General features: G+C 44.1%; 1 protein-coding gene across 4 annotated transcripts in view; it reads left to right on the plus strand.

Annotated features, from left to right (window-relative positions):
• Positions 1 to 27,264, plus strand: part of LOC106573090 (collagen alpha-1(XIV) chain) — a 258,521-nt gene that overhangs the window by 66,676 nt on the left and 164,581 nt on the right. For 3 of the 4 annotated variants that reach the window (XM_082959258.1, XM_082959260.1, XM_082959252.1), the window contains exons 6-16: positions 5,046 to 5,201; positions 7,978 to 8,097; positions 9,827 to 9,991; positions 11,725 to 11,886; positions 14,253 to 14,413; positions 15,775 to 15,904; positions 16,117 to 16,262; positions 19,339 to 19,468; positions 21,147 to 21,286; positions 21,808 to 21,934; positions 25,335 to 25,474. In XM_082959258.1, the coding sequence (XP_082815384.1) occupies positions 5,046 to 5,201; positions 7,978 to 8,097; positions 9,827 to 9,991; positions 11,725 to 11,886; positions 14,253 to 14,413; positions 15,775 to 15,904; positions 16,117 to 16,262; positions 19,339 to 19,468; positions 21,147 to 21,286; positions 21,808 to 21,934; positions 25,335 to 25,474 (1,577 nt within the window). The remainder of the gene's footprint in view (positions 1 to 5,045; positions 5,202 to 7,977; positions 8,098 to 9,826; positions 9,992 to 11,724; positions 11,887 to 14,252; positions 14,414 to 15,774; positions 15,905 to 16,116; positions 16,263 to 19,338; positions 19,469 to 21,146; positions 21,287 to 21,807; positions 21,935 to 25,334; positions 25,475 to 27,264) is intronic. The other variant, XM_082959256.1, reaches the window with a different exon arrangement.

The raw sequence follows: 27,264 nt of genomic DNA on the forward strand, positions 1-27,264 counted from the left end.
TCTGTCTCTCTCTCTCTGTCTCTCTCTGTTTCTATCTCTCTCTGTCTCTATCGCTCTCTGTCTCTGTCTCTGTCTCTCTTTCTCTCTCTCTCTCTCTCTCTCTCTCTCTCTGTCTCTGTTTCTCTCTATGTCTCTCTCTCTCTGTCTCTCTCTGTCTCTCTCTCTCTGTCTTTCTGTCTGTCTCTCTTTCTCTGTCTCCTCTCTTTCTCTCTCTCTCTCTCTCTCTCTCTCTCTCTCTCAATTTAATTCAAAGGGCTTTATTGGCATGGGAAACATGTGTTTACATTGCCAAATCAAATGGAATAGACAGTAACTTAAGTCATCATCTCCAGTCATTATTTTAGGTAAAAATTATATTTGTGTGGACCTGTTTGTGGTGGTGTGGAGAGTTGTGTTATTGTCTTGTCGTGGTGGTGTGGAGAGTTGTGTTATTGTCTTGTTGTGGTGGTGTGGAGAGTTGTGTTATTGTCTTGTTGTGGTGGTGTGGAGAGTTGTGTTATTGTCTTGTTGTGTGGAGAGTTGTGTTATTGTCTTGTTGTGGTGGTGTGGAGAGTTGTGTTATTGTCTTGTTGTGGTGGTGAGGAGAGTTGTGTTATTGTCTTGTTGTGTGGAGAGTTGTTTTTGTCTTGTTGTGGTGGTGTGGAGAGTTGTGTTATTGTCTTGTTGTGGTGGTGAGGAGAGTTGTGTTATTGTTTTGTTGTGTGGAGAGTTGTTATTGTCTTGTTGTGGTGGTGAGGAGAGTTGTGTTATTGTCTTGTTGTGTGGAGAGTTGTTTTTGTCTTGTTGTGGTGGTGTGGAGAGTTGTGTTATTGTCTTGTTGTGGTGGTGAGGAGAGTTGTGTTATTGTTTTGTTGTGTGGAGAGTTGTTATTGTCTTGTTGTGGTGGTGAGGAGAGTTGTGTTATTGTCTTGTTGTGGTGGTGAGGAGAGTTGTGTTATTGTCTTGTTGTGGTGGTGAGGAGAGTTGTGTTATTGTTTTATTGTGTGGAGAGTTGTGTTATTGTCTTGTTGTGGTGGTGAGGAGAGTTGTGTTATTGTTTTGTTGTGGTGGTGAGGAGAGTTGTGTTATTGTCTTGTTGTGGTGTGGAGAGTTGTGTTATTGTCTTGTTGTGGTGGTGAGGAGAGTTGTGTTATTGTTTATTGTGTGGAGAGTTGTGTTATTGTCTTGTTGTGGTGGTGTGGAGAGTTGTGTTATTGTCTTGTTGTGGTGGTGAGGAGAGTTGTGTTATTGTCTTGTTGTGGTGGTGAGGAGAGTTGTGTTATTGTCTTGTTGTGGTGGTGAGGAGAGTTGTGTTATTGTTTTATTGTGTGGAGAGTTGTTATTGTCTTGTTGTGGTGGTGTGGAGAGTTGTTATTGTCTTGTTGTGGTGGTGAGGAGAGTTGTGTTATTGTTTTATTGTGTGGAGAGTTGTTATTGTCTTGTTGTGGTGGTGTGGAGAGTTGTTATTGTCTTGTTGTGGTGGTGAGGAGAGTTGTGTTATTGTTTTATTGTGTGGAGAGTTGTTATTGTCTTGTTGTGGTGGTGTGGAGAGTTGTGTTATTGTCTTGTTGCGGTGGTGTGGAGAGTTGTGTTATTGTTTTATTGAGTTGCGTTATGACATAGCTCAGTGAAACTATAATATGGATTCCTGTGGGTCAATCTCTCACAACTCTACATATTAATATTCCAGCGTGGACACAAGAAGCCCACACGCCTGTAGCATGATCTCAGATTCCACTCCAATGTGGCAGCAAAAATATTACATCCGTTTTCTTTATATTAATATTTTGTTTTTATGGTGGAGCTTATGTGCCTGAGCCCCACCACTCTAATGACTAGGCCACATTTGGTTTTGGTAAAACTTGACATCAAATAACCTTTTTCTGAATGTTCTGTAATGGGTTGATAATTACTTTACAGGCTGTTATTATTAGTGTAATACGGGACCTAACGGGGGCCTGTAGTTAGTCAGCTCTCCTCTTGCCATTAGGTCAGCCACTGTCTGTCTGTCTGTCTGTCTGTCTGTCTGTCTGTCTGTCTGTCTGTCTGTCTGTCTGTCTGTCTGTCTGTCTGTCTGTCTGTCTGTCTGTCTGTCTGTCTGTCTGTCTGTCTGTCTGTCTGTCTGTCTGTCTGTCTGTCTGTCTGTCTGTCTGTCTGTCTGTCTGTCTGTCTGTCTGTGATGTGTAGGCTGGGGCCGTGCTACTGGGAGCAGTGATACACTGAAGCCATCAGCTGCTTTGCTCTTTCATGTGCAGCTCAAACAGGGTCCACACACTGAGGCTTTCAATTGAGAGCCAGCCAGCCGGGGCAGAAAACCAAGGGTAAACTTCTGACTTAACTTAAGTGGCTTTTCTTCAGGATCCCTGAAATTAGGACATGTAGGAGTCTCACATGCCTCAGCTTTGACATTGGGATTCTGCTGTGTCATGGTGATGGGGACTCATGACAAACACGGTTTTAGTTTAGCTTGTCCCCTGCAGGTCTTTACTCACTACTCAATGTCCTCTAGAGGGTCTCACTTTAACCTGGGGGGTTCCTTTGATGTGGTGACTGTAGGAAGAGGTGGAGGGAGGGATGAATGGAGGGAGGCAGGCAGAGACTACAGACAACTCTCAACACAGTGGGTGGTGGTGTTTGTTCTGCTGAAGTAAATAAAAGAAGAAGCTCCCATAACAACCCCCCCCCCCCCCCCCCCCCCCCCCCCCCCCCCCCCCCCCCCCCCCCCCCCCCCCCCCCCCCCCCCCCCCCCCCCCCCCCCCCCCCCCCCCCCCCCCCCCCCTCTCCCCTCCCTCTCCTCTCCTCTCCCTCCCCTCCCCTCCCCTCCCTCCTCTCCCTCCTCTCCTCTCCTCTCCTCTCCTCTCCTCTCCTCTCCTCTCCTCTCCTCTCCTCTCCTCTCCTCTCCTCTCCTCTCCTCTCCTCTCCTCTCCTCTCCTCTCCCCTCCCCTCCCCTCCTCTCCTCTCCTCTCCTCTCCTTTAAAATGATTGTTCAGAGAATCAAAGGCAAATTTAAACAAACCTGAGCCAGCAAGGTAATCCTCAGAGGACGAACATCAATAAATGAATCTTTAGATAATTCATTACTATTACAAATGACAAAACTCCATTATTTGAATGTAGTTGTTTTATAATTCCTCCAGAGTTGATTGTTTGATGTCTGGAAGGTGTTTGAACTTCACAGAACATCCATCACTTCTATCACTTCACTGCTGGAAGGTAATACAGCACGACTGTCTGCACTGCCCCAATACAATACATTACAATACAATTACCATACATTACATTACCATACAATACAATACATTACAATACAATTACCATACATTACATTACCATACAATACAATACATTACAATACAATTACCATACAGTACATTACCATACCATACAATACAATACAATACAATACAATTACCATACATTACATTACCATACAATACAATACATTACAACACAATTACCATACAGTACATTACAATACAATTACCATACATTACATTACCATACAATACAATACATTACAATACATTACAATACAATACATTACCATGCAATACAGTGCATTACAATACATTGCATTACGATACAATACATTACCATACAGTACAATACATTACCATACAATACAATACATTACAATACAATACATTACAATACAATTACCATACAGTACAATACAATACAATACAATACATTACAATACAATACAATACAATACAATACATTACAATACAATACAATACAATACATTACAATACAATACAATACATTACAATGCAATACAGTGCATTACAATACATTGCATTACGATACAATACATTACCATACAATACAATGCAATACAATACAATGCAATACAATACAACACAATACATTACAATACAATACATTACAATACAATATTTTACAATACAATACATTACAATACAATACAATGCAATACAATACAATACATTACAATACAATACAATGCAATACATTACAATACAATACATGAACATACAATACATTACCATACAATACAATGCAACATAATACATTACAATACAATGCATTACATTATAATACAATACATTGCCATACAATACAATGCAATACAATATATTACCATACAATGCAATGCAATATATGGCAATGCAATACATTACACTACAATACAATACATTACAATACATTACAATACAATGGCGTATGTTAAATAGAGGAATGTCTTGAGAGAGGGGATGGGGTAGTCCTCTACACTGCAGTTGTAGTCCTCCCTAAACCTGATTTATTGACTGCTGCGGAATCCTTCCATTAACCCAGTGTGTTGGAGTGTGTGTGTGTGTGTGTGTGTGTGTGTGTGTGTGTGTGCTGTGTGTGTGTGTGTGTGTGTGTGTGCGTGTGTCGTGCGTGCGTGCGTGCGTGCGTGTGTGTGCATGCGTGTGTGTGTGTGTGCGTGCATGTGTGTGTATGTGTGTGTGTTTAACAACTAAAACTCTTATCTCTCCCAGAGCTGGCGTCTAGAGAGGTCGTTTTCCCACGCACTCTAAGCTGAAGTCTGCCTGGTCTGGACAGCGTCCCACCGTGGTAGAATCTCTTCTACAGCCTTTTTCTGCTTCTTCGTTCTCAAAAACAAGTGATGTTAAGAAACACCACTTATCTGGGATGATACAGCAACAGCATTAGTGTTACTAACAGACTGCTTAATGTCTCTGACCTTTACATTATGCGTCTGCTGTGTGATGTCATTTCTGTCTCTCTGTTCTATAGTGTGAATGTTCAATAAAAACTTACCTTGAAAAATACCATCTGGAAAGGTTTCTTTCTTTCCCATATTTTGAAGTACATTTTGCATTAATGTTGTTGTCTTGGACCAAATCTGCACACCAAAAGTCTCCCGATATTCACGGTGTCATTCATGGACTCTGACCGAATGTTTCCTCTTCTTATCTCCATTCTTGGCATATTGTTTTCTGATGTCATTTTCTCCCGCTGTCTGGTTGTCCTGCAGTGGAGCTGTTTGTCTGTACGACTCAGGCCATAGCTGACATAGTGATCCATGTTCTCCTGTATTACCCTCTTTCCAGCAGATCCTTTTGTCTGTACGACTCAGGCCATAGCTGACATAGTGATCCTGGTGGATGGATCCTGGAGCATCGGCAGGCTCAACTTCCGCTTGGTCCGCATGTTCCTGGAGAACCTGGTCAACGCTTTCAGCGTCGGGATCGACCAGACCAGGATAGGTAAGCAGTAGCATCACTGTCTGTTATTGACCAGGATAAGTAAGCAGTAGGATCACTGTCTGTTATTGACCAGGATAGGTAAGCAGTAGCATCACTGTCTGTTATTGACCAGGATAGGTAAGCAGTAGTATCACTGTCTGTTATTGACCAGGATAGGTAAGCAGTAGCATCACTGTCTGTTATTGACCAGGATAGGTAAGCAGTAGGATCACTGTCTGTTATTGACCAGGATAGGTAAGCAGTAGCATCACTGTCTGTTATTGACCAGGATAGGTAAGCAGTAGTATCACTGTCTGTTATTGACCAGGATAGGTAAGCAGTAGCATCACTGTCTGTTATTGACCAGGATAAGTAAGCAGTAGGATCACTGTCTGTTATTGACCAGGATAGGTAAGCAGTAGCATCACTGTCTGTTATTGACCAGGATAGGTAAGCAGTAGTATCACTGTCTGTTATTGACCAGGATAGGTAAGCAGTAGCATCACTGTCTGTTATTGACCAGGATAGGTAAGCAGTAGGATCACTGTCTGTTATTGACCAGGATAGGTAAGCAGTAGTATCACTGTCTGTTATTGACCAGGATAGGTAAGGAGTAGCATCACTGTCTGTTATTGACCAGGATAGGTAAGCAGTAGCATCACTGTCTGTTATTGACCAGGATAGGTAAGGAGTAGCATCACTGTCTATTATTGACCAGGATAGGTAAGCAGTAGGGTCACTGTCTATTATTGACCAGGATAGTTAAGCAGTAGCATCACTGTCTATTATTAGTCTTACTGTACTGTACTGTCACAGGGTTCAATAGCCTTACTGTATTGTACTGTCACAGGGTTCAATAGCTTTACTGTACTGTCACAGGGTTCAATAGCCTTACTGTACTGTACTGTCACAGGGTTCAATAGCTTTACTGTACTGTCACAGGGTTCAATAGCCTTACTCTACTGTATTGTCACAGGGTTCAATAGCCTTACTGTACTGTACTGTCACAGAGTTCAATAGTCTTACTGTATTGTACTGTCACAGGGTTCATTAGCCTTACTGTACTGTACTGTCACAGAGTTCATTAGCCTTACTGTACTGTCACAGGGTTCAATAGCCTTACTGTACTGTACTGTCACAGGGTTCAATAGTCTTACTCTATTGTACTGTCACAGAGTTCAATAGCCTTACTGTACTGTACTGTCACAGGGTTCAATAGCCTTACTGTACTGTACTGTCACAGGGTTCAATAGCTTTACTGTACTGTACTGTCACAGGGTTCAATAGCCTTACTGTACTGTCACAGGGTTCATTAGCCTTACTGTACTGTACTGTCACAGGGTTCAATAGTTTTACTGTACTGTCACAGGGTTCAATAGCCTTACTGTACTGTCACAGGGTTCAATAGCCTTACTGTACTGTCACAGGGTTCAATAGTTTTACTGTACTGTCACAGGGTTCATTAGCCTTACTGTACTGTACTGTCACATGGTTCATTAGCCTTACTGTACTGTCACAGGGTTCAATAGCTTTACTGTACTGTACTGTCACAGGGTTCAATAGCCTTACTGTATTGTACTGTCACAGGGTTCAATAGCCTTACTGTATTGTACTGTCACAGGGTTCAATAGCCTTACTGTACTGTCACAGGGTTCAATAGCCTTACTGTACTGTACTGTCACAGGGTTCAATAGCCTTACTGTACTGTCACAGGGTTCAATAGCCTTACTGTACTGTACTGTCACAGGGTTCAATAGCCTTACTGTACTGTACTGTCACAGGGTTCAATAGCCTTACTGTATTGTACTGTCACAGGGTTCAATAGCCTTACTGTACTGTCACAGGGTTCAATAGCATTACTGTACTGTACTGTCACAGGGTTCAATAGCCTTACTGTACTGTCACAGGGTTCAATAGCCTTACTGTACTGTACTATCACAGGGTTCAATAGCCTTACTGTACTGTACTATCACAGGGTTCAATAGCCTTACTGTACTGTCACAGGGTTCAATAGCCTTACTGTACTGTCACAGGGTTCAATAGCCTTACTGTACTGTCACAGGGTTCAATAGCCTTACTGTACTGTCACAGGGTTCAATAGTTTTACTGTACTGTCACAGGGTTCATTAGCCTTACTGTACTGTACTGTCACATGGTTCATTAGCCTTACTGTACTGTCACAGGGTTCAATAGCTTTACTGTACTGTACTGTCACAGGGTTCAATAGCCTTACTGTATTGTACTGTCACAGGGTTCAATAGCCTTACGTGTACTGTCACAGGGTTCAATAGCCTTACTGTACTGTCACAGGGTTCAATAGCCTTACTGTACTGTACTGTCACAGGGTTCAATAGCCTTACTGTACTGTCACAGGGTTCAATAGCCTTACTGTACTGTACTGTCACAGGGTTCAATAGCCTTACTGTACTGTACTGTCACAGGGTTCAATAGCCTTACTGTATTGTACTGTCACAGGGTTCAATAGCCTTACTGTACTGTCACAGGGTTCAATAGCATTACTGTACTGTACTGTCACAGGGTTCAATAGCCTTACTGTACTGTCACAGGGTTCAATAGCCTTACTGTACTGTACTATCACAGGGTTCAATAGCCTTACTGTACTGTACTATCACAGGGTTCAATAGCCTTACTGTACTGTCACAGGGTTCAATAGCCTTACTGTACTGTCACAGGGTTCAATAGCCTGGTCAAATGCAGGTGTCAAGTATATTCCCTTATGTACTCCTTATCCTAAAATGAAATAATTATTATTGTATTGTACTGTATTCCCTCCCAGGTCTGGCCCAGTACAGTGGGGACCCCAGGATAGAGTGGCATCTGAATGCCTTCACCACTAAAGATGCAGTCCTGGATGCTGTGAAGAACCTGCCCTATAAGGGAGGCAACACACTGACAGGTACACTACACCAGGAGCTCTCTGACTGCATCCCTAATGACAGCTATGGAAAGGTCACAATAGATTTAGCCCAGAGGGGGATGTTTAGCAATGCTTAATACACAATCTACACAGACCTATTGAAATCTGTTTAGAGATTTCTGCATGAATATAAAGCGTTTTGTTAAGGGTAACAAGAGTTAGTGAGGGAAGGCTATATGACTTTTAGAAGTATCAACCAGTGGAGCCATCATCAGTGAACTGTGTCTATCTGTGTATCTGTCTATCTGTCTAGCTGTGTATCTGTCTATCTGTGTATCTGTCTAGCAGTCTATCTGTGTAGCTGTGTAGCTCTATCTGTCCATCTGTCCATCTGTGCAGATGTCTATCTGTGTTGCTGTCTGTCTGTCCATCTGTCCAACTGTGTAGCTGTGTATCTGTGTAGCTGTCTGTCTGTCCAACTGTGTAGCTGTCTATCTGTCCATCTGTCCAACTGTGTAGCTGTGTATCTGTGTAGCTGTCTATCTGTCCATCTGTCCAACTGTGTAGCTGTGTATCTGTGTAGCTGTGTATCTGTGTAGCTGTGTATCTGTCTAGCTGTCTATCTGTGTATCTGTGTATCTGTGTAGCTGTGTATCTGTCTATCTGTGTAGCTGTCTATCTGTGTAGCTGTGTATCTGTGTAGCTGTCTAGCTGTGTAACTGTCTATCTGTCTATCTGTGTATCTGTCTAGCAGTCTATCTGTGTAGCTGTCTTTCTGTCTATACGTGTAGCTGTGTAGCTGTCTATCTGTCTAGCTGTGTATCTGTCTAGCAGTCTAGCTGTCTATCTGTGTAGCTGTCTATCTGTCTATACTTGTAGCTGTCTAGCTGTGTAGCTGTGTAGCTGTCTAGCTGTGTAGCTGTCTAGCTGTCTATGTGTCTATCTGTCTATCTGTGTATCTGTGTATATGTCTATCTGTGTAGCTGTCTAGCTGTGTAGCTGTCTATCTGTCTAGCTGTCTAGCTGTCTATGTGTCTATCTGTCTATCTGTGTAGCTGTGTAGCTGTCTATCTGTCTATCTGTGTAGCTGTCTAGCTGTCTATCTGTGTAGCTATCTATCTGTCTATCTGTGTAACTGTCTATCTGTGTATCTGTATAACTGTGTAACTGTGTAACTAAACTATGTAACTCTTTACATATCTGTGTGTATCTGGGTACACTGAGTGTACAAAACATTAGGAACACCTTCCTAATATTGAGTTGCACCCCCTTTTGCCCTCAGAACGGCCTCAGTTCATCAGGGCATGGACTCTACAAGGTGTTTAAAGCATTCCACAGGGATGCTGGTGCATGTTGACTACAATGCTTCCCACAGTTGTGTCAAGTTGCCCTTAATGTCCTTTGGGTGGTGGACCATTCTTGATACACACAGGAAACTGTTGCGTGTGAAAAACCCAGCAGCATTGAAGTTCTTGACACGCCTGGCACTTACTACCACTCCCCATTCAAAGGCACTTAAATATTTTGTCTTGCCCATTGACCCTTTGAATGGCACGCAATCCATGTCAAAATTGTCTCAAGGCTTAAAAATCCTTATTTAACGTCTCCTCGCTTCATCTACACTGATTGAATTGGATTTAACAAGTGACATCAATAAGGGATCATAGCTTTCACCTGGATTCACCTGGTCAGTCTGTTATGGAAAGAGCAGGTGTTCCAAATGTTTTGTCCACTCAGTCGATCTGTGTATTTCTGTGTATCTCTGTAGGCCTGGCCCTGACCTATATCCTGGAGAACAGCTTCAAGCCGGAGTCAGGCTCCAGGAGCGGCGTACCCAAAGTCGGTATCCTAATCACAGATGGGAAGTCCCAGGATGACGTGATCCCGCCTGCCCAGAGCCTGAGGGACGCTGGCATCGAACTCTTCGCCATTGGTAGGACTCAAGGCCTTGTTGTCCTTACTGTAGTATGAACACATGAGGGTGTCTTTAGGAGAACTACAGTGTATAAACAACTGAAATAAGACATTTACATAAGTATTCAGACCCTTTCCTCAGTACTTTGTTGAAGTATTTTCAGGTCTCTCCAGAGATGTTCGATTGGGTTCAAATCCGGGCTCTGGCTGGGCCACTCAAGGACATTCAGAGACTTGTCGCGAAGCCACTCCTGCGTTGTCTTGGCTGTGTGCTTAGGGTCGTTGTCCTGTTGGAAGGTGAACCTTTGCCCCAGTCTGAGGCCCTGAGTGCTCTGGCACAGGTTTTCATCAAGTATCTCTCTGTACTTTGCTCCATTCATCTTTGCCGCAATGCTGACTAGCTTGGCATTCAGGCTAAAGAGTTCATCAGACCAAAGAATCTTGTTTCTCATGGTCTGACAATCTTTAGGTGCCTTTTGGCAAACGCCAAGCAGTTTGTCATGTGCATTTTACATGACAGCCTGCTGGAAGGTTCTCCCATCTCCACAGAGGAACTCTAGAGCTCTGTCTGATTGACCATAGGGTTCTTGGTTACTCCCTGACCAAGGCCCTTCTCCCCCCATTGCTCAGTTTGGCTGGGCGGCCAGCTCTAGGAAGAGTCTTGGTGGTTCCAAACTTCTTCCACTTAAGAATGATGGAGGCCACTGTGTTCTTGGAGACCTTCAATGCTGCAGAAATGTTTAGGTACCCTTCTCCAGATCTGTGCCTTGACACAATCCTGTCTCGGAGCTATACGGACAATTCCTTTGACCTCATGGTTTGGTTTTTGCTCTGACATGCACTGTCAACTGTAGGACCTTTATTTAGACAGACGTGTGCCTTTACCAATCATGTCCAATCAATTGAATTTACCACAGGTGGACTCCAATCAAGTTGTAGAAACATCTCAAGGATGATCAATGGAAACAGGATGCACCTGAGCTCAATTTCTTGTTTCATAGCAAAGGGTCTGAATACTTATATAAATAAGGTATTTTTTTATTATTTTTTATTTGCAAAAATATCTAAAAACCTGTTTTCGCTTTGTCATTATGGGTTATTGTGATGTCATTATGGGGTATTGTGTGTAGATTGGTGAGGATTTTTTTTATATAATACATTTTAGAATAAGGCTGTAATGTAACATTTTCAAGGGGTCTGAATACTTTCCGAAGGCACAGTATATTTATGCTGTGGGACTTGATGTTGTCAGTAGGACACAGTTAGTGTGCCATGAATGTTGTTTTAGAGGTAAAGGCTGACATGGTGACACATTTGGATACACTTTTGTCCTTTGTGTTATGTTAAGGGAAACAAAAGGAAACGGATAGATCTTGATCTTGATCTTAATCTAAATCTAAATCTTGATCTAAATCTTGATCTTGATCTAAATCTTGATCTAAATCTTAATCTAGATCTTAAACTTGATCTAAATCTTAATCTAGATCTTAAACTTGATCTAGATCTAAATCTTAATCTAAATCTTAATCTAAATCTTAATCTTGATCTAAATCTTGATCTAAATCTTAATCTAAATCTTAATCTAGATCTTAATCTTGATCTAAATCTTGATCTTAATCTTGATCTAGATCTTAATCTTGATCTAAATCTTGATCTAAATCGTAATCTAAATCTTAATCTTAATCTTGATCTTGATCTTAGTGCTCTCTCTCCCTTGATCTTGATCTTAGTGCTCTCTCTCCCTGTGTGCAGGTGTAAAGAATGCTGATGAGAATGAGCTGAGGGCCATAGCTTCTGAGCCTGACAACACTCATGTGTACAACGTGGCAGACTTCAGCATCATGAGCTCTATCGTAGAGGGACTGACCCAGATAGTCTGTGAACGGGTAGAGGAGCAGGACAAGGAGATCAAAGGTGAACAAATCAAATCCGAGAGCAAAGACGTTGACACTTCAGTCCTCATTCTACTGTATATCTTTACAGTACATACTGTCTCATTCACTTAGACATAGTGCCCAGTCTTCAGTCATCATTCTACTGTATGTCTTTACAGTACATACTGTCTCATTCACTTAGACATAGTGCCCAGTCTTCAGTCATCATACTCGCTGTATATCTTTACAGTACATACTGTCTCATTCACTTAGACATAGTGCCCAGTCTTCAGTCCTCATTCTACTGTATGTCTTTACAGTACATACTGTCTCATTCACTTAGACATAGTGCCCAGTCTTCAGTCCTCATTCTACTGTATGTCTTTACAGTACATACTGTCTCATTCACTTAGACATAGTGCCCAGTCTTCAGTCCTCATACTACTGTATATATTTACAGTACATACTGTCTCATTCACTTAGATATAGTGCCCAGTCTTTAATATTGAGCAGTCCTCAGGTTGTCACTACAAATCTGAGCTGAAATAACTTCTGTCTGTTTGATACACTTCATACTTAATCATCATGCAGAATCATCATAATGCTGCCCATATGTAGTGTATACTGAATAAATATGCACTTAGACATACATACTTAGAAAAAAGGGTTCCAAAAGGGTTCTTCGGCTGTCCCCATAGGAATACCTTTTTTGGTTACAGGTAGAACCCTTCTGGGTTCCATTTAGAACCCTCTATGGAAAGAGTTCTACATGGAACCCAAAAGGGTTCAACCTGGAGCCAAAACGGTTCTAGTTGGAACCAAAAATAGTTCTTTATAGGGTACTCCTATGGGGACAGCCGAAGAACCCTTTTAGGTTCTAGATAGCATATTTTATTTCTAAGAGTGTACAGTACAAACTTTCCAGACCATACATTCTCTAACGATCCGCTGTAATGTCTCTCCAGAGGAGACGGCAAGTCAGGAGACACAGGACCGAGTGACATCAACATGTCCATACAGTATACTGTACAGTCTTTCACCTTAGATGATGCTATCCTGTACTATCTGAATGTCTGTTCCTCTAGGAGAGTCTGCAGAACAGGAGACACAGGGAGCTCCTCAGGACCGAGGGACATCAACATGTCCATACAGTATACTGTACAGTCTTTCACCTTAGATGATGCTATCCTGTACTATCTGAATGTCTGTTCCTCTAGGAGAGTCTGCAGAACAGGAGACACAGGGAGCTCCTCAGGACCGAGGGACATCAACATGTCCATACAGTATACTGTACAGTCTTTCACCTTAGATGATGCTATCCTGTACTATCTGAATGTCTGTTCCTCTAGGAGAGTCTGCAGAACAGGAGACACAGGGAGCTCCTCAGGACCGAGGGACATCAACATGTCCATACGGTATACTGTACAGTCTTTCACCTTAGATGATGCTATCCTGTACTATCTGAATGTCTGTTCCTCTAGGAGAGTCTGCAGAACAGGAGACACAGGGAGCTCCTCAGGACCGAGTGACATCAACATGTCCATACAGTATACTGTACAGTCTTTCACCTTAGATGATGCTATCCTGTACTATCTGAATGTCTGTTCCTCTAGGAGAGTCTGCAGAACAGGAGACACAGGGAGCTCCTCAGGACCGAGGGACATCAACATGTCCATACAGTATACTGTACAGTCTTTCACCTTAGATGATGCTATCCTGTACTATCTGAATGTCTGTTCCTCTAGGAGAGTCTGCAGAACAGGAGACACAGGGAGCTCCGCAGGGACCGAGGGACATCAACATGTCCATACAGTATACTGTACAGTCTTTCACCTTAGATGATGCTATCCTGTACTATCTGAATGTCTGTTCCTCTAGGAGAGTCTGCAGAACAGGAGACACAGGGAGCTCCTCAGGACCGAGGGACATCAACATGTCCATACAGTATACTGTACAGTCTTTCACCTTAGATGATGCTATCCTGTACTATCTGAATGTCTGTTCCTCTAGGAGAGTCTGCAGAACAGGAGACACAGGGAGCTCCTCAGGACCGAGTGACATCAACATGTCCATACAGTATACTGTACAGTCTTTCACCTTAGATGATGCTATCCTGTACTATCTGAATGTCTGTTCCTCTAGGAGAGTCTGCAGAACAGGAGACACAGGGAGCTCCTCAGGACCGAGGGACATCAACATGTCCATACAGTATACTGTACAGTCTTTCACCTTAGATGATGCTATCCTGTACTATCTGAATGTCTGTTCCTCTAGGAGAGTCTGCAGAACAGGAGACACAGGGAGCTCCTCAGGACCGAGGGACATCAACATGTCCATACAGTATACTGTACAGTCTTTCACCTTAGATGATGCTATCCTGTACTATCTGAATGTCTGTTCCTCTAGGAGAGTCTGCAGAACAGGAGACACAGGGAGCTCCTCAGGACCTAGTGACATCAGAGGTGACAGCCAGGAGTTTCAGGGTGTCCTGGAGTCACGCTCCCGGCAGTGTAGAGAAGTACCGTGTGGTGTACTACCCTGCTACCCAGGGAGGACGGCCTGAAGAGGTATACACACTCCATCTTACTCTCCCACCCAGTAGTTTTTTATGTCCATCTGCTGCAGGTGAAACCAAGGGGTTGGAACCCAAATTATTTTCGAATCGTTTCGTTCTGAATAGAATCACAATTTTATCCGTTCCGTTCCACTGTTCTGACCAGAAAAATAAAGTTCTGAACCGGTTCAAACCTCAAAGTACCAGTTTATATTTTTCATTTCTGTTCCTTTTTTAACCTTTGAAATAGACAGTTGTTTACATTTAGCTCATTAAATGACTTCACCAATCAGTGCAGATAGAACAGGCAAGATGCGACTGACATTTTGCGGGTGGGAGAGAGCAAGAGAGGGTGGAGGCTCGAAGAGCTGGGCATCTTGTTATGAAGAGCATTATCTGACACAGGTCCACAGAATTCTACCTAGGAAGAGCGGCTTCTATGGAGGAACTTTGAATGTCCTTTGAGCTAGCTAGCTAACAAGCTTGTGTGTGTAGAGTGGCACCAGAATTAAAAACACGTCTTACTTTTTTGTTGTTAGTAAATCCAACGTTAAACGTGATAACTAGGCCTACAGTATCATTAAATAACATTGAAAAAGTTTACCCATTCTTCTCTAGCTAATTAAAAATCTCTCTCCCTATCTTCTGAATCAAGCTTGTAACGTCAGTACAGTAGCCTCTGTGTCTGAGGGGGGAGGGGCAGGTAGTCTAAACACTCACAGTTAAAGATTTTCAACTTGCAGGCAGACACTGGAATACGTTTCTGAGTGACAGAGTGAGGGCTTTGCATAGGCGCTTTGTTGCATTCTTTTGTGGGGCTGGAAAAAAATGCCTGGAACATAAAATTACGTTATTAACCGGTTCTCATGCTTTTAAAATAACGGTTCTGTTCCGGAACAGTATGGATCACTTTCGTTCCAGGTTCCGTTTCTATTCCTTGAAAAATGTACATTACTGGATGTATTCACTCAAGATGTTCAGGACAACTTTTCTGAATGTATTGACTCGAGATGTTCAGTCTCTGTGTATCTCTCTGAACCAGTCTGTGTATCTCTCTGACCCAGTCTCTGTGTATCTCTGTGTATCTCTCTGACCCAGTCTCCATGTATCTCTGTGTATCTCTCTGACCCAGTATCTGTGTATCTCTCTGACCCAGTATCTGTGTATCTCTCTGACCCAGTCTCTGTGTATCTCTGTGTATCTCTCTGACCCAGGATCTGTGTATCTCTCTGACCCAGTCTCTGTGTATCTCTGTGTATCTCTCTGACCCAGTATCTGTGTATCTCTCTGACCCAGTCTCTGTGTATCTCTCTGACCCAGTATCTGTGTATTTCTGTGTATCTCTTTGACCCAGTCTCTTTGTATCTCTCCCAGGCTGTGGTGGACGGCACAGAGAACTCTGTGGTTCTGCGGTATCTCAACTCCTTAACAGAGTACCAGTTAGCTGTGTTTGCTGTGTACACCAGCTCAGCTAGCGAGGCACTTCGTGGCAGCGAGACCACATGTGAGTCCACCTCCCTTCTCATTGTCAGCAAGACTATTTTCTATACTTGTTCTTTTTTCCCTCAACTCCTGGGCCAAGTTGGATGTGTGTAAACATACTCTTTCACCTGGGTTTAACCCAATTCTCTCTGTGTGTCTGTGTGTGTCTGTGTGTATCTGTGTGTATGTGTCTGTTCGTTCCGTGTGTGTGCGTTCAGCGTGTGTCCGGCTCAGTGGCTCTCCCCATGGTGAACGGCCTGGAGCTGTACGACGTTACCCACAACACCATGCGGGCGCGGTGGAGCGGTGTGCAGGGCGTCTCGGGGTACATGGTCCTATACGCCCCCCTGACCAAGGACGGGGCCTCCGACGAGAAAGAGGTACCCCAGCCGGAGGGCCGAGAGCCTGTGTGGGATCGGTCTGGGGGAGGGTTCTTCCTGGAGGGGCTGCTGGGGGTCCGTTTCTCTTTTCTCCTGATGAAATACAGCATGGATAATCCCTAGTTCCTAAACCACAGGACCACCGGGGATGGGAGGCCTTGTGTCAGTAGATCTGGTGCTGAACTGAACCTCCAGCAGCACCCTGGTGATCTGGAGGCTCCAGAGGCTTATTGGATCTGGTGGTGTCATGGAGGAAGGAGAGGCCTCAATAAGAGTACTGCCTCTGTCCCTGTCCCCGTCCCCATCCCCGTCTTTGTCCCTGTCTCTGTCCCTGTCCCTGTCTCTGTTTCTGTCCCTGTCCCTGTCCCTATCTCTGTCCCCGTCCCCGTCCCTGTCCCTGTCTCTGTCCCTGTCTCTGTCCCTGTCCCTGTCCCCGTCACCGTCCCGCCTGTCTCTGTCTCTGTCTTTGTCTCTGTCTTTGTCCCTGTCCCTATCTCTGTCCATGTATCTGTCCCTGTCCCTGTCCCCGTCCCTGTCCCCGTCACCATCCCTGTCTCTGTCTTTGTCCCCGTCTCTGTCTTTGTCCCTGTCCCCGTCCCCGTCTCTGTCTCTGTCTTTGTCCCCGTCCCTGTCTCTCTCTTTGTCCCTGTCCCTATCTCTGTCCATGTATCTGTCCCTGTCCCTGTCTCTAGAAAACATGTTGCAGTTTTAAAGAAAGTTTGCTTCAATTCTACTCATTTTGCCATGGGGCAGAGAGAAGATTTAGCAATGTTATAACTAATTTCATGCAATTCTACTCATTTTGCCATGGGGCAGAAAGGAAAATTAGCTGTTTTACATTTTGCCATAGGGTGGATTTTAGCATTTTTTAATATGATATCTGAGCGACACTGACTAACAAAATCAATGGGGCCCCTGGTCGGTATTTCAACCATGATAGCAAGTTTAGATAGCTGTCCGCTAAACTCACTGACGTGGGCTAATTGACTGACTATCAGTGACTGACATAACAAGAGAAAACTGATGATAAACAACCACATGTAGAAATGTCACCTTGTGTATTCTACTGTTCTACCTAGCAACAGTAAGTTGACACCCCGATTGAGTTTCTAATATATATACACTGCTCAAAAAAATAAAGGGAACACTTAAACAACATAATGTAACTCCAAGTCAATCACACTTCTGTGAAATCAAACTGTCCACTTAGGAAGCAACACTGATTGACAATAAATTTCACATGCTGTTGTGCAAATGGAATAGACAACAGGTGGAAATTATAGGCAATTAGCAAGACACCCCCAATAAAGGAGTGGTTCTGCAGGTGGGGACCACAGACCACTTCTCAGTTCCTATGCTTCCTGGCTGATGTTTTGGTCACTTTTGAATGCTGGCGGTGCTTTCACTCTAGTGGTAGCATGAGACGGAGTCTACAACCCACACAAGTGGCTCAGGTAGTGCAGCTCATCCAGGATGGCACATCAATGCGAGCTGTGGCAAGAAGGTTTGCTGTGTCTGTCAGCGTAGTGTCCAGAGCATGGAGGCGCTACCAGGAGACAGGCCAGTACATCAGGAGACGTGGAGGAGGCCGTAGGAGGGCAACAACCCAGCAGCAGGACCGCTTTGTGCAAGGAGGAGCAGGAGGAGCACTGCCAGAGCCCTGCAAAATTACCTCCAGCAGGCCACAAATGTGCATGTGTCTGCTCAAACGGTCAGAAACAGACTCCATGAGGGTGGTATGAGGACCCGACGTCCACAGGTGGGGGTTGTGCTTACAGCCCAACACCGTGCAGGACGTTTGGCATTTGCCAGAGAACACCAAGATTGGCAAATTCGCCACTGGCGCCCTGTGCTCTTCACAGATGAAAGCAGGTTCACACTGAGCACGTGACAGACGTGACAGAGTCTGGAGACGCCGTGGAGAACGTTCTGCTGCCTGCAACATCCTCCAGCATGACCGGTTTGGCGGTGGGTCAGTCATGGTGTGGGGTGGCATTTCTTTCGGGGGCCGCACAGCCCTCCATGTGCTCGCCAGAGGTAGCCTGACTGCGATTAGGTATCGAGATGAGATCCTCAGACCCCTTGTGAGACCATATGCTGGTGCGGTGGGCCCTGGGTTCCTCCTAATGCAAGACAATGCTAGACCTCATGTGGCTGGAGTGTGTCAGCAGTTCCTGCAAGAGGAAGGCATTGATGCTATGGACTGGCCCGCCTGTTCCCCAGACCTGAATCCAATTGAGCACATCTGGGACATCATGTCTCGCTCCATCCACCAACGCCACGTTGCACCACAGACTGTCCAGGAGTTGGCGGATGCTTTAGTCCAGGTCTGGGAGGAGATCCCTCAGGAGACCATCCGCCACCTCATCAGGAGCATGCCCAGGCGTTGTAGGGAGGTCATACAGGCACGTGGAGGCCACACACACACTACTGAGCCTCATTTTGACTTGTTTTAAGGACATTACATCAAAGTTGGATCAGCCTGTAGTGTGGTTTTCCACTTTAATTTTGAGTGTGACTCCAAATCCAGACCTCCATGGGTTGATAAATTGGATTTCCATTGATTATTTTTGTGTGATTTTGTTGTCAGCACATTCAACTATGTAAAGAAAAAAGTATTTAATAAGATTATTTCTTTCATTCAGATCTAGGATGTGTTGTTTAAGTGTTCCCTTTATTTTTTTGAGCAGTATATATATTATGGGGAACTTTGGTTTAACCAAACTCTCTGTGTGGGCCGCGGGCCGGATTATTCCACAAGATAAACGACTCTGCTTTTTCTACAGTATTGCGTGCCTCAGAAATAATACTGTACATTCTGTAAAGCTGTTTTCAGACAGTGCAAAGAAGTTACATGTTTCATGTGGAATTATTCTCCATGCTAATCAGGCTTCCAGATGGTGCATCTTGGCTTGAGTCCCAACAGTACCCTGTTCCCCATATAGTCCACTACATTAGTCCACTACGCAAGTAGTGCACTATATAAGGAATAGGTTGTAATTTTGGACTCACACCACTGTGTCATCTGGACCTTCACTGATGCCATGCTTTCCCATTTCCCCCTTTAAACCAACAGATGAAGGTGTCAGATGCAGTAACTGATCTGGAGCTGGAGGACTTGACTCCTGCTACGGAGTACACTGTGACAGTCTATGCCATGTATGGAGAAGAAGCTAGCGATCCTATGACTAGCCAGCAGACCACCTGTAAGTGTCCTCTTAAACCTACTGTAAAATATTCAACAATTCAGATAAAGGACAGATATACTGTAGGTCTTCCTGAGGACAGATATACTGTAGGTCTTCCTGAGGACAGATATACTGCAGGTCTTCCTGAGGACAGATATACTGTAGGTCTTCCTGAGGACAGATATACTGTAGGTCTTCCTGAGGACAGATATACTGTAGGTCTTCCTGAGGACAGATATACTGCAGGTCTTCCTGAGGACAGATATACTGTAGGTCTTCCTGAGGACAGATATACTGTAGGTCTTCCTGAGGACAGATATACTGAAGGTCTTCCTGAGGACAGATATACTGTAGGTCTTCCTGAGGACAGATATACTGAAGGTCTTCCTGAGGACAGATATACTGTAGGTCTTCCTGAGGACAGATATACTGAAGGTCTTCCTGAGGACAGATATACTGTAGGTCTTCCTGAGGACAGATATACTGTAGGTCTTCCTGAGGACAGATATACTGTAGGTCTTCCTGAGGACAGATATACTGTAGGTCTTCCTGAGGACAGATATACTGCAGGTCTTCCTGAGGACAGATATACTGTAGGTCTTCCTGAGGACAGATATACTGTAGGTCTTCCTGAGGACAGATATACTGAAGGTCTTCCTGAGGACAGATATACTGTAGGTCTTCCTGAGGACAGATATACTGAAGGTCTTCCTGAGGACAGATATACTGTAGGTCTTCCTGAGGACAGATATACTGAAGGTCTTCCTGAGGACAGATATACTGTAGGTCTTCCTGAGGACAGATATACTGTAGGTCTTCCTGAGGACAGATATACTGTAGGTCTTCCTGAGGACAGATATACTGAAGGTCTTCCTGAGGACAGATATACTGTAGGTCTTCCTGAGGACAGATATACTGTAGGTCTTCCTGAGGACAGATATACTGTAGGTCTTCCTGAGGACAGATATACTGTAGGTCTTCCTGAGGACAGATATACTGTCAGGTCTTCCTGAGGACAGATATACTGTAGGTCTTCCTGAGGACAGATATACTGTAGGTCTTCCTGAGGACAGATATACTGAAGGTCTTCCTGAGGACAGATATACTGTAGGTCTTCCTGAGGACAGATATACTGAAGGTCTTCCTGAGGACAGATATACTGTAGGTCTTCCTGAGGACAGATATACTGTAGGTCTTCCTGAGGACAGATATACTGTAGGTCTTCCTGAGGACAGATATACTGTAGGTCTTCCTGAGGACAGATATACTGAAGGTCTTCCTGAGGACAGATATACTGTAGGTCTTCCTGAGGACAGATATACTGAAGGTCTTCCTGAGGACAGATATACTGTAGGTCTTCCTGAGGACAGATATACTGAAGGTCTTCCTGAGGACAGATATACTGTAGGTCTTCCTGAGGACAGATATACTGTAGGTCTTCCTGAGGACAGATATACTGTAGGTCTTCCTGAGGACAGATATACTGAAGGTCTTCCTGAGGACAGATATACTGTAGGTCTTCCTGAGGACAGATATACTGAAGGTCTTCCTGAGGACAGATATGGTGTCTTCAGAAGTTGTAGCTGTATAGCACTTAGTGACAACTGCTGATGGAAAAAGGGCTCTGTAAATACATTTGATTGATTGATTGATCTCTACAACATGACATTTTGAGTTAACCCTTTTGTGTCTGCAGTACCACTGAGCCCTCCCAAGAACCTTGTGTTCTCTGAGGTGGACCACAACTCAGCCAAACTGTCGTGGGAAGCTGCCTCTAGGAAGGTGACAGGATACCGCATCATGTACGTCAAGACTGACGGGCTAAAGACTGATGAGGTGAGAGACAACACTAGGGGATTTAACCTAGAACAAGACTAGGGGATTTAACCTAGAACAAGACTAGGGGATTTAACCTAGAACAAGACTAGGGGATTTAACCTAGAACAAGACTAGGGGATTTAACCTAGAACAAGACTAGGGGATTTAACCTAGAACAAGACTAGGGGATTTAACCTAGAGTTACCCATATATTACATCTGCCCCACCTTCCTTCTCTGTCTGTCTGTCTGTCTGTCTGTCTGTCTGTCTGTCTGTCTGTCTGTCTGTCTGTCTGTCTGTCTGTCTGTCTGTCTGTCTGTCTGTCTGTCTGTCTGTCTGCTCCTGCCTCCTGTCTGTCTGTCTGTCTGTCTGTCTGTCTGTCTGTCTGTCTGTCTGTCTGTCTGTCTGTCTGTCTGTCTGTCTGTCTGTCTGTGCTCTTCTCTCTCTCTTCTCTCATTACTGTGTGTCTCTCTCTCTTCTGTCAATACTGTGTGTCTCTCTCTCTTCTGTCAATACTGTGTGTCTCTGTTTCCCCTTAGGTGGATGTGGGTCCAGTCACGTCCTGGACTCTGAATGACCTGACGTCTGCAAGGGAGTATGAGGTAGCCATCTTTGGGATCTACGACGAGGGCCAATCAGAAGCCCTCTCTGGCAGCTTCACCACCGGTAAGAACCAATCAGAGTCTCTCAGAGTAGTGCCAGATGAGCAGGGTTTGCACTTTAGGAGCTATTTTATTGGTACTAATGGTACTAACCAGGTCAGAATAGGACTGTAGTATGAGTTCTTCCTATTGGTACTAACCAGGTCAGAATAGGACTGTAGTATGAGTTCTTCCTATTGGTACTAACCAGGTCAGAATAGGACTGTAGTATGAGTTCTTCCTATTGGTACTAACCAGGTCAGAATAGGACTGTAGTATGAGTTCTTCCTATTGGTACTAACCAGGTCAGAATAGGACTGTAGTATGAGTTCTTCCTATTGGTGCTAACCAGGTCAGAATAGGACTGTAGTATGAGTTCTTCCTATTGGTACTAACCAGGTCAGAATAGGACTGTAGTATGAGTTCTTCCTATTGGTACTAACCAGGTCAGAATAGGACTGTAGTATGAGTTCTTCCTATTGGTACTAACCAGGTCAGAATAGGACTGTAGTATGAGTTCTTCCTATTGGTGACTAACCAGGTCAGAATAGGACTGTAGTATGAGTTCTTCCTATTGGTACTAACCAGGTCAGAATAGGACTGTAGTATGAGTTCTTCCTATTGGTACTAACCAGGTCAGAATAGGACTGTAGTATGAGTTCTTCCTATTGGTACTAACCAGGTCAGAATAGGACTGTAGTATGAGTTCTTCCTATTGCGTACTAACCAGGTCAGAATAGGACTGTAGTATGAGTTCTTCCTATTGGTACTAACCAGGTCAGAATAGGACTGTAGTATGAGTTCTTCCTATTGGTACTAACCAGGTCAGAATAGGACTGTAGTATGAGTTCTTCCTATTGGTGCTAACCAGGTCAGAATAGGACTGTAGTATGAGTTCTTCCTATTGGTACTAACCAGGTCAGAATAGGACTGTAGTATGAGTTCTTCCTATTGGTACTAACCAGGTCAGAATAGGACTGTAGTATGAGTTCTTCCTATTGGTACTAACCAGGTCAGAATAGGACTGTAGTATGAGTTCTTCCTATTGGTACTAACCAGGTCAGAATAGGACTGTAGTATGAGTTCTTCCTATTGGTACTAACCAGGTCAGAATAGGACTGTAGTATGAGTTCTTCCTATTGGTACTAACCAGGTCAGAATAGGACTGTAGTATGAGTTCTTCCTATTGGTACTAACCAGGTCAGAATAGGACTGTAGTATGAGTTCTTCCTATTGGTACTAACCAGGTCAGAATAGGACTGTAGTATGAGTTCTTCCTATTGGTACTAACCAGGTCAGAATAGGACTGTAGTATGAGTTCTTCCTATTGGTACTAACCAGGTCAGAATAGGACTGTAGTATGAGTTCTTCCTATTGGTACTAACCAGGTCAGAATAGGACTGTAGTATGAGTTCTTCCTATTGGTACTAACCAGGTCAGAATAGGACTGTAGTATGAGTTCTTCCTATTGGTACTAACCAGGTCAGAATAGGACTGTAGTATGAGTTCTTCCTATTGGTACTAACCAGGTCAGAATAGGACTGTAGTATGAGTTCTTCCTATTGGTACTAACCAGGTCAGAATAGGACTGTAGTATGAGTTCTTCCTATTGGTACTAACCAGGTCAGAATAGGACTGTAGTATGAGTTCTTCCTATTGGTACTAACCAGGTCAGAATAGGACTGTAGTATGAGTTCTTCCTATTGGTACTAACCAGGTCAGAATAGGACTGTAGTATGAGTTCTTCCTATTGGTACTAACCAGGTCAGAATAGGACTGTAGTATGAGTTCTTCCTATTGGTGCTAACCAGGTCAGAATAGGACTGTAGTATGAGTTCTTCCTATTGGTACTAACCAGGTCAGAATAGGACTGTAGTATGAGTTCTTCCTATTGGTACTAACCAGGTCAGAATAGGACTGTAGTATGAGTTCTTCCTATTGGTACTAACCAGGTCAGAATAGGACTGTAGTATGAGTTCTTCCTATTGGTACTAACCAGGTCAGAATAGGACTGTAGTATGAGTTCTTCCTATTGGTACTAACCAGGTCAGAATAGGACTGTAGTATGAGTTCTTCCTATTGGTACTAACCAGGTCAGAATAGGACTGTAGTATGAGTTCTTCCTATTGGTACTAACCAGGTCAGAATAGGACTGTAGTATGAGTTCTTCCTATTGGTACTAACCAGGTCAGAATAGGACTGTAGTATGAGTTCTTCCTATTGGTACTAACCAGGTCAGAATAGGACTGTAGTATGAGTTCTTCCTATTGGTACTAACCAGGTCAGAATAGGACTGTAGTATGAGTTCTTCCTATTGGTACTAACCAGGTCAGAATAGGACTGTAGTATGAGTTCTTCCTATTGGTACTAACCAGGTCAGAATAGGACTGTAGTATGAGTTCTTCCTATTGGTACTAACCAGGTCAGAATAGGACTGTAGTATGAGTTCTTCCTATTGGTACTAACCAGGTCAGAATAGGACTGTAGTATGAGTTCTTCCTATTGGTGCTAACCAGGTCAGAATAGGACTGTAGTATGAGTTCTTCCTATTGGTACTAACCAGGTCAGAATAGGACTGTAGTATGAGTTCTTCCTATTGGTACTAACCAGGTCAGAATAGGACTGTAGTATGAGTTCTTCCTATTGGTACTAACCAGGTCAGAATAGGACTGTAGTATGAGTTCTTCCTATTGGTACTAACCAGGTCAGAATAGGACTGTAGTATGAGTTCTTCCTATTGGTACTAACCAGGTCAGAATAGGACTGTAGTATGAGTTCTTCCTATTGGTACTAACCAGGTCAGAATAGGACTGTAGTATGAGTTCTTCCTATTGGTACTAACCAGGTCAGAATAGGACTGTAGTATGAGTTCTTCCTATTGGTACTAACCAGGTCAGAATAGGACTGTAGTATGAGTTCTTCCTATTGGTGCTAACCAGGTCAGAATAGGACTGTAGTATGAGTTCTTCCTATTGGTACTAACCAGGTCAGAATAGGACTGTAGTATGAGTTCTTCCTATTGGTACTAACCAGGTCAGAATAGGACTGTAGTATGAGTTCTTCCTATTGGTACTAACCAGGTCAGAATAGGACTGTAGTATGAGTTCTTCCTATTGGTACTAACCAGGTCAGAATAGGACTGTAGTATGAGTTCTTCCTATTGGTACTAACCAGGTCAGAATAGGACTGTAGTATGAGTTCTTCCTATTGGTACTAACCAGGTCAGAATAGGACTGTAGTATGAGTTCTTCCTATTGGTACTAACCAGGTCAGAATAGGACTGTAGTATGAGTTCTTCCTATTGGTACTAACCAGGTCAGAATAGGACTGTAGTATGAGTTCTTCCAGTCAGAAGTGATGTGTGTTTTACTTCATGTTATATCTGATCTTCCTGTTCTGATGATGCTGTTTGATCTCTCTAATAGACCCTGTGCCAGGCCCTCTTGACCTCCAGGCCAGTGAGGTCACCGCAGAGAGCTTCCGGGTCAGCTGGGGTCACTCTGCTCCGGGCATCGTCCTCTACAAACTGACCTGGGCTCCTTATGATGGAGGGGACACTAAGGAGGTTGGTACTGGGACAATCCACTAAGGAGGTTGGTACTGGGATAACCCCCTAAGGAGGTTGGTACTGAGACAACCCACTAAGGAGGTTGGTACTGGGACAACCCACTAAGGAGGTTGGTACTGGGACAACCCACTAAGGAGGTTGGTACTGGGATAACCCACTAAGGAGGTTGGTACTGGGATAACCCACTAAGGAGGTTGGTACTGGGACAATCCACTAAGGAGGTTGGTACTGAGACAACCCACTAAGGAGGTTGGTACTGGGACATTCCACTAAGGAGGTTGGTACTGGGACAACCCACTAAGGAGGTTGGTACTGAGACAATCCACTAAGGAGGTTGGTACTGGGACAATCCACTAAGGAGGTTGGTACTGGGACAATCCACTAAGGAGGTTGGTACTGGGATAACCCAAAAGGGAAACCAGACCTGGATCAATACATTTGTCAAATGCTTCATGAGACTCTTGCTGCTCTTAATTTAGTTTGCCAGGTAAAATATAATACATGGAATAGTCCCAAAAGTGCAAACTCCAATACTCATAATCCAAGTTAGATACTTGACTTGATTGGATGCCTGATTGACTAGGTTTTTAGTGGCTGATATAACTGTGATCCTGGCTCAGATCCAAAGTGTTGATAATCTGTCCTTAACAAGAGAACATCAGCTGTAGAATGGCACAATGCTCCAGTCTCTAGCCAACTGGTGAAACATTAGCCTGGTCCCAGATCTGTTTCTGCTGTTTTGCCAACTCCTATGACAACAGCCATTGGAGGTGGCTATAAAGCACAAACTGTTATGGCCCCAGGCTAGTGAAATATGCTCTCTGAACTGACTGACCAGCCTCATTCCTGGGTCCTGACTGACTACTGTAGCTAGCTGGTCTTTACAGATAGCACTGCAGGTCAGCAGGTCGGTGTGTTTACCGGGAGTCACCGCAGCAGAAAATAATACACTGCTGACGCTGTGGAGTAGATACACTGTCTGTGTCTGTGAGGTAGGGTGGTGGAATGTTACTGTGGAGTAGATACACTGTCTGTGTCTGTGAGGTAGGGTGGTGGAATGTTACTGTGGAGTAGATACGCTGTCTGTGTCTGTGAGGTAGGGTGGTGGAATGTTACTGTGGAGTAGATAGACTGTCTGTGTCTGTGAGGTAGGGTGGTGGAATGTTACTGTGGAGTAGATACACTGTCTGTGTCTATGAGGTAGGGTGGTGGAATGTTACTGTGGAGTAGATACACTGGGTGTGTCTGTGAGGTAGGGTGGTGGAATGTTACTGTGGAGTAGATACACTGGGTGTGTCTGTGAGGTAGGGTGGTGGAATGTTACTGTGGAGTAGATAGACTGTCTGTGTCTGTGAGGTAGGGTGGTGGAATGTTACTGTGGAGTAGATAGACTGTCTGTGTCTGTGAGGTAGGGTGGTGGAATGTTACTGTGGAGTAGATACACTGTCTGTGTCTGTGAGGCAGGGTGGTGGAATGTTACTGTGGAGTAGATACACTGGGTGTGTCTGTGAGGTAGGGTGGTGGAATGTTACTGTGGAGTAGATACACTGTCTGTGTCTGTGAGGTAGGGTGGTGGAATGTTACTGTGGAGTAGATAGACTGGGTGTGTCTGTGAGGTAGGGTGGTGGAATGTTACTGTGGAGTAGATACACTGTCTGTGTCTGTGAGGTAGGGTGGTGGAATGTTACTGTGGAGTAGATACACAGTCTGTGTCTGTGAGGTAGGGTGGTGGAATGTTACTGTGGAGTAGATACACTGTCTGTGTCTGTGAGGTAGGGTGGTGGAAT

The sequence above is a fragment of the Salmo salar genome, chromosome 02 (assembly GCF_965601325.2).
Source record: "Salmo salar chromosome 02, fSalSal1, whole genome shotgun sequence".
Taxonomy (NCBI): Eukaryota; Metazoa; Chordata; class Actinopteri; order Salmoniformes; family Salmonidae; genus Salmo; species Salmo salar.